Raw genomic sequence first — 8202 nt, forward strand, 5'->3', positions numbered from 1 at the left:
GCCCTCAGTCCCCTCAAATCCTCCTGGTTCCTCACAGAACCTCTGGTGCCCATCAAGGGCCCCAGGCTGCCCTCAGTACTGACACCCCTCAAATTGCCCAGGCTGCCCTCAGTACTGACACCCCTCAAATTCCTCCAGCTCCCCTCAGTACTGACACCCCTCAAACCCCCCAGGCTCCCCTCAGTACTGACACCCCTCAAATTCCCCCGGCTCCCCTCAGTACTGACACCCCTCAAATTCCCCAGGCTCCCCTCAGTATTGACACCCCTCAACCCCCCCTGGTTCCCCTCAGAAACCTCAGACCCCTCAAACCCCCCAGGCTTCCCTCAATACCCCGGTCCCTCTCAAGTCCCCCCAGCATCTTCAACGCTCCGGGTCCCCAGAACGTCCCGGCTCCCCTCAGCCCGCAGTTCCCCTCGGCCCGGGGGGCTCCGGGGTGGGAGGGCTGAGGGAAGGGGAGTCGCCGCCGGGCCGGGCGCTCCGGCGGGCGCTGGCAGCGGGCGGAGGGCGGGCGGGAGCAGCGGGCCGGGCCCCGCTATTTGTACGGGAGCGGGGCCGAGCCCGCCCCAGTGCCCGCCGCTGCCCGCACCATGCCGGGGCTCCGCGCCCTGCCGGGGCTCCGCGCCTCGCCGCCCGCCCTGCTGCTGCTCCTGGCTCTCGTCTTTGCCCGGGGCAGCCTCGCCGCGCAGCAGCTGCAGCCCGGCAGCCGCTCGGCCGCGGCGGCGGCGCGGGTGGCCCTGCAGTACCACAACTTCCAGGCGGGATCCCTCGGCGGGCTCAGGGCGCTCGGGCAGGTCCGCAAGGCTACGCTGAAGGTAAGCGGGGAGCCGGCGGGGTGTAAAGGGGAGCTGGGAAAGCGTAATTAACGGTAATTATTACATTAGTACTGTAATATGTAACTGAGCTGAGCGCCTTCCCACGCAGGGCACCGGGCGCCTGCCCGCGTCCCTTCAGAGCCGCTGCTCCATCCTCAGGGACACCCGGGTCCCCGCAGGGACCGCTGTCCCCTCTCCCCTTCCTCAGGGACACCTGGCTCTCCTCAGGGACCGCTGTCCCTCTGTTCCTTCCTCAGGGACACCTGGCTCGCCTCAGGGACCGCTGTCCCTCTGTTCCTTCCTCAGGGACCCCTGGCTCTCCTCGGGGACCGCTGTCCTGCAGCCGCATCCCTCATGGGACCCCTGGCTCTCCTCAGGAGCTGCTGTCCCACAGTCCCTCCCTTTTACATTTTACATGTCCCTCCCTCCCTCCTACCATGAGCTTCATCTAAAGGTAGTTCCCACCAGAAAATACAATCTTCCAAAATTCACATGGAACTGAGGTGGCAGAATGGGACAAGAGTCCCAGAGAGGAGCAGCTATGGGGACAGAGCCTTCTCGTCACGAGGAGCTTACCGGGATGCTCGAGGTGGTGCTCGGGTACAGCCCTTCTCCTCCTCCGGGTTTGGGGTTTTTTTACAGCTTTTTCACTTTCTGAAAGTACAGGATCAGGCAAAAACTTCTGGGGAATGTTTGTCCCGGGCTGTAGATTCTGGAAGGAATGCATCACCTTCCTGGAGAGCCGAGGGATGGGATTTAAATCCAGCCCTGTGCTCCTGCTGCTGGGCAGCTCCTGAGAGCAAGGGCTGCTTGTTCTGGGTTCCCAGATCAACAAATTCTGGATCCTGGATTCTGCTGGGCATCTCCTGAGAGCAAGGGCTGCTTGTTCTGGGTTCCCAGTGTGAGGTGCCAAAGGCAGCACTGGATTCCACTGGATCCTTTCCAGGATCTGGAGATCTTCCACCACTTGCCCTGTGTAGCTCCTAAAACTGAGTAAGAGGGTGTAGTGTTAAACCTCCCCTTTCAAAAAAGATACTCCAAACCAACCAGGAGTATCTGGGATGCATTAATTAATGCAGCCCTTGTGTTACAGAGATTATTGGGTGCTGAGCATGGAAGTGCTCCTGGGATACTGAAGTTTTCCTGTGCAATTGCTACAAACACCTATGACAGGAATTCTCTGTTACTTTATACTCTCTAAAAGTACTTTAAAAAAAGTATTATAAATCTGTATTTCCTGGGCACTTTGCATATGTCTGCATGAAATATTTCCTTATATAAACACCTGTGCCTGGCCGAAGAATAAGTGAATATTTGTGGGGAGAGAAAGGGGTTTTTCCCCCTCTATCAGCCACCTGCCTCCTCATACAGGAAGGAAAGGAATTGGCTCATTACAGAGAAGTGAAATTGCTCCTTATTTCCTTAGTGCTGGCTGCTGTAGGAGCTCCTCTGCAGTTTATTTTCCCCCCTACTTTTTTTTTTTTTTTTTTTTTCACTCTCTGTGCAAACAAGAGGAGAAATGCATGAAAAGTGGGCACTTCCTTCTTTCCTGTCCTCCCCTGGAAAAAAATGAAAAGAATTTCCTGCAAGGAATTTGCTGTATTACGTGAAGGCAAAGGGCAGAAATGTTGGGATCGGGGTATTTTTTTAGGCTTGTCTAGTTTTTAATTATTTTTGAAAGTGGGCTAATTTTCTATTGGTTACTCTATTACTGGATCTCATAAAATCAGGATCATGTTTTAGTGGAATTTAATAATGAGCACTGTAATTTAATACTAACTTTATTAGCCCATGAGCTGGTGAAGCTGGTAATTGGAAACAGCACTGGGAACTCTCTTAGATAGGAAAGATCTTTCAAGTTGAGGTAAAATGAGACTTTCTTTCCTGGCAGCAAAATGCCAAACCTGGGATAATCCTTACCTTGCTGTTGGATGCAGATGGTTTTTGTTTTGTTCTTTTCTCTGGAGTGAGGATCTTCTAGGAAACAAATCTCCTGGAGTTGTCATCCTGCACTTTAAAATAGGCTTTTGATAACGAAGCATTAGTTTGTGCCAGCTGAAGATCCCAGAATTTAAAGGGAAGTTTTTTGGGAGCAGTTTCCCATCCCAAGCTGCCCTGGAAATCCTAATTCAGGAGTAGGGAGGTGAAGGGGAAAGGGAAAAGCCAGGTGACCTCGTGCAATATCTGCTGAAATTGGACTAGGAAATCCAAATTTCAAATATCCAGGTGGACATTTCACAGCCTCGGCTGGACACAACAGCAACACCACAGCTCTGCTCCCTGCTACCAGAAACCGATTAGAAATGTTCTGTAATGTCCACAGTCAGAGCCCCACGTCGGCTGGGAAAGGCAGCATCCACAGCAGGGGCAGCTCTGACTCCTTTTCCAGCTTCTCCCTGCTCAGTGATCAGGCAAAAACTGAGCCCAGGGGAAATCCTGGTGGGAAAACAGAGGGGGAGAGATGGAAACCTCCACAGGAGGTGGGGAGAGAGGGATCCTCCCTTTCCGTGCCCGTGGGGAGTGAGGGAAGTGCAAACTGACTGGAAACTGACTGGAAACTGACTGGAAACTGACTCCTGAGGGACCTGCAGTGAAGCTGCTCTGAAGTTGCTGTTTTGGCCTTCCCAGGACTAAAAATCTGTCAGGAAAGTCACGGTAATTTGGAGCCCAGAAGTAAAAGAATCCCGTGACCCAGATATTGAGTGGAAAAATGAATTACTCACTTGTTTTCTTCTCTTTTTTGGACACTTTTATCTTTGGCTGCTTCCCTGGGGGTTGCCAGACATCCCTGAGCTCTGCTCAGCCCACACTCTGAGATTGGGTAACAGCATTTTGGGATGAGAGTGGGGAAAATAGGGGAAATAAAAGTTTTGCTTTGTGACTACAAAGACTTTGGTACAATTATTTTGTGCCAAACGGAGCTTCTCCCTTCTCCCTGGTGAGCTCAGGAAGCCTCAGGTGTTGACACCAGATTAAATATTTGTTTTAGCTGTGTAGCATCATTTGCAAGCTGTCTAGGCAGCAGTAGTGGGGTGGTAGTAGCTACCAGCAGTACTTGTTGCAAATCAGGAGGGAATCTCTGCTTCAAAACCAGCAACACAGAATTCTGTGCTCTTTTAAAAAGGTCCTGCTGGCTGTTGCAGCTTCTCTCTCCTGCAGGACCGATACACAGGAGCCCTCCTGGGTCACTGTAAGAATCCCCAGATTCAGCCAGGTTAGGGGTGTTGTAGAGCATAGCAATGACACCTCTTGAGTGGCTTTACAGCAGTTAGAATCTTAAATGTGGTTATTGCACGAGGTGAGACCCCTCCAATTTCATTGCAATCACCTCTTGGGGATGCTGCACTTCAGAAAGTCAGCTCTCACTGCTCTGCCCACGTCCCACTGCCACTTTGAGGACAACGTTTGAGGCAACACACAAAAAGGGCAGAAGGGCAGGAGGAGGATGCAGAGGAGAAAGAAATGATCAGAAAGTCTGAGCTCATCCTCTCTGTTTCCTCCACCTCCTTCATGGTGAGATTTGGCTGCACACCGGACTTGCCTCATCCTAAAGCTCCAGGAGGGGATTTTATAAAAACAGAGTGACCAAAGCAGCTGTTTACCTGCATTTCCCAGCTCTGCGCAGGTGCCACAGGCAGGTGCTGAGCTCAGGATCTGCTGTGGGTATGAGACTCCACTCACCTTGTACCATGAAACATTTCCTGGAAGAGGCTGCTGGGAGCAGGAAGGCTCAGGGCTAGATGAATAACACAGGGGTTTGCTTTGGCTCCTGCAACCAGCCGCAATTGTTTAATGCCAAGAAAGACTAAAATTGGTGATGCTGCACTCAAACCCAGGGAATTTCAGAAGGACCTTCCCCCCTCAGAGCTCCTTGCAGCACGTAAGGCTTTAATTCCACTGCTGGCTCCTTCTTCTCTCTTCCAGAACATCCCAGAGTCTGGCCACAAGTATTACCTGCAGTTCAGCACTGAGGACTACAGGACTGGGGTGAGTTCCTGCTCTTCCTCCTGACCCTGGGCATTAAATCCACTCCAGCAGCTCCAGAACAGGGACACGTGTGCCCTAGTGCCACCATGGAAACACCTTTCTGCTCCTCCCTGCCTGTCTCTGCCCCAGGGCTCACCTGAGTGATCACCAGGCCTCAGTCCCAAAGGGAATTCTTGCTCAAGTCATTGATGCAACCAAAGACCTGAGTGGAACTGTGCAGTGGCCCAAGCTGGGTGACAGCTGGGCCCCGTTCCCCCTCTCTGCTGCCCATTTTCCTGCTGTCCTCACCCCAAAATGGGAATCAGGAGTTGATAGCTCCACGTTCTTTCCAGTTCCACCCCCTCCATTCACTCTGCCCCAGCTGTCAGCAGCATTTTACTGTCCTCTTCCTTCACACACACTCTGTGGAATTCAAATGATTTTCAGAACTTACTGTGAAGCCTTAGATTATTTTTGTTTCAAGGCTGGCACAATGAAAGTCCCTGTTATCAATTAATGTTGTTTTTTGAGCTCTCACAAACATATTTCCAAGATGACTTAGAGCACTGTCATGTCCTGAAAGCAGGACAAGCATTAATTAAAACCTTCTGTTAAATCCCTTTAGCCTTGTGGTTTTAACCTCGTTCCTGCAAAAAAGAAAAAAAAAGAAAAATGAAATCCTTCTTGACACTTTCTAATCCCTGAACAGCTTCATACAAAGAGTGAGTTGCTGGTAGATAAAATCTTGATTAAAAAGAACAGCTTTAAACTCTCCCTTGACAGGAAGATGCTGGGAACTGCCTGGCTACGGTGCTGTATCCAAAGAAAAAGTCTCGTCCTGTTGTCAGCATCAAGTGCTCCCACACCAAAGACCAGAAGGAAATCCAGGAGGAGGACAACAGCTTTTACCAAAGGATCAGGCACCAAAGCAAGCCAATAACTGCAAGCAACATTCCAGGTATATTCCTCCAGATACTCACCTGTATTTCGCTTTATCTCAAAGAGCATGAGGGACACAAGCGTTTGAAAAGGAGACATTACTGACAGCAGCACCCGAGCCCCTCCTGCTGTCAGAGCAGTCCCACCTCCCCAGGGGTTTTTGGGAGAACAGAGCCCCTCTGGATTTATCACAGGCACTCGGCCCCATGCTGTCAGGGTGGTTTGGGTTTAAGAGCAGCTCCACACCATTTCTAAGTCAAATCAATGCAGAGTGTCCTCCAGGAATAGCAAGTGCCCAGACCCACACACCTTCCCAGCTGTGGCTGGAAATTCACTGAGGATGACCAACACAATTTTTCCATCCTGGAAAAATCCCATCTTTTTTCCCAGCTGGGTAAGGACTCCCATTGTTGTGGATTTTTGGTTTCTCACCTCATCATGGGGATCCTTTCTTGGCGGTGACAGCTGTGCCACACTTTGTACTCCCCTGGGGCTGCAGGTCCAGCACCATTCCCCTCCCTGCTCCCTGTGGCACTTCAGAGGGAGGAGCCCCATGCAGGAATGGTGCTGTGCCAGGCAAAACTGCCCTGAGGTTCCTCATTCTTCTGCTGCCCAGCCAGAATTAATATTATTTTCTCTTTCTCCTTGCCTTGCAGACAGCTATGGCAACATTGAGCCCGCCCTGGAGCCAGTGTGGGCCCTGGCTGTGGCTGGCAGCAGCTCCATCATGTGGGAAAAGTCCACGGAGACCTTGGGATACTTCCTGGCCCAAGTGAAGTCCGTGAGGCAGTGGGTGAGTGGGGCAGCAGGGACAGGGCAGCACAGAGCCCCCTCTGAGGGGCATTCCCCGATGCCAGGGCCTGCTCCTCACCAGCAGCTCCCCCTCCGCATGAGCATTCTGGCCAGGTTGTGCTGGGAACATTGTCCTGACCTGGATCTGCAGGAGCAGCTTCTGCAGGGGCTGCAGCTCCTGAGCCACTAAACAGAGCCCAGCAGCCTCTGCCCCTGCTCACACTGACACCAGCCCCAGCTGGGCAGCAGCTCCAAGGCCTGCAGCACATCCAGCAGCACTTCCAGAGCCCTCAGCCAGCTGGGATCCATGGGCAGGATCCAGGTTTGGCTCCTCAGCTGTTCAGCATCTCTCTGAAGGAGAGGTTCATGTAATTCTCAGATGTAATTGAGGGTTAAACTCCATTAATTAGCACCTGGTTTCAGGGCAGACAGGCTGCAGAGCCACCCAGCTCTTGGTGTCCTCAAACTTTCCATGCAGGAAGTGTTCCTAATTCCATCTTTCCACGACCGAAACCCATCTCACTGCAGCCAGCAACCACAGCCACGGGCCCTGCTCACCTCCCTCCCTGAGCTCCAGTGAATCACAGCAGACACTAAACTGTAATGATATAAACCTGTGCTCTGATAATTCTTCCCTTTTTTTACACCTGCCCAGATCAGGAGAGACGATTTTGTTGAGTTTGACTACACTGTGCTACTGCACGAAATGCCAACCCAGGTAAGGCAGTGCAGGTGAGCAGCCCCTCGTGCAGCAGGAGCTGAGCAGCAGCAGGCTGATCAGATCTGTGTTCAAATCCCTTCTCCAGGAAATCATTTCCTGTCACATGCGCCTGACGTGGCTCCCGGGGCAGCCCCTGAAAGTGAAGCATTTCTGCGCTTCCGAGGGCCACGGCGCAGAGCCGGGATCCGGGGCAGAGTCTGGATCAGCCGCTGGGCCTTCAGCTGAAAAGGCAGCCAGTTTTTAAGTGAAATCCTCAGCTCTGTGGATAAGGATCCAGTCAGCAGATCCTTGTGGTGACAGACCTGGAGCTGGGATCATCCTTCCATGCAAGTCAGTGATCGGGAGTGGTTTCACTGATTCTTCTGTGCCAAAACGAATTCCTGTCACTTCTTCAACGGCGACATTCAAGTTCTGCAGCTCTGCCTGAACCCTCTGCTACTCCGTATATACCCAGATGAACATACAGCAGTTGATTTGATGTCACTAATTAACTGTTACTTAAGAGTTTGCAAACAAAATTAATATATTTGGATAAAAATCATGAGCAAAGCGTTAATCTGTCACTAAGAGAGATTTGCCTACTAATTTTTTGTCATGTCTTGGGCTAGAATCGTACTGATTTTTAACTCACATCTCCAATAAACCAAATGCCATCACTCAGGGTCGAGGCTGGGTTTTCTTTCTGCTGCCGTTGGAGCCCAAATTTCCACCTTCTCTGTCACCTCGAATCAAACCAGACCTGCAGAGCCAGGGAGGCTCCTTGCGGATGAATCCCCATGCTTGGGAACAGCTCCCATGTCATTCCTGCCACGTCCCATCCCGCCACAAAGTCACGGCTTTGTCCTGTGCCACCAAATTCTCCAGCTGGGTTCCCAGCAGATCCATCACTGTCCCACCTCTGTGCACTGCAATGTGCCAAACTGTCCCAGAGTCACCTTTTTTCCCCATCTGCCAGGTTTGTGGCTGGAT

General features: G+C 51.8%; 1 protein-coding gene across 1 annotated transcript; it reads left to right on the forward strand.

The window, feature by feature from the left end:
* Positions 1–527: 527 nt before the first annotated feature.
* On the forward strand, positions 528–7894 carry LOC119704374 (ovocalyxin-32-like). The gene is made up of 6 exons (XM_038145500.1): positions 528–815; positions 4740–4802; positions 5565–5739; positions 6377–6513; positions 7168–7230; positions 7319–7894. Exons 1-6 carry the CDS (start codon positions 591–593, stop codon positions 7475–7477), a joined length of 822 nt encoding a protein of 273 aa, XP_038001428.1. The 5' UTR covers positions 528–590; the 3' UTR covers positions 7478–7894.
* Positions 7895–8202: the final 308 nt, after the last annotated feature.

This window comes from Motacilla alba, chromosome 9 (assembly GCF_015832195.1).
Source record: "Motacilla alba alba isolate MOTALB_02 chromosome 9, Motacilla_alba_V1.0_pri, whole genome shotgun sequence".
Lineage (NCBI taxonomy): Eukaryota > Metazoa > Chordata > Aves > Passeriformes > Motacillidae > Motacilla > Motacilla alba.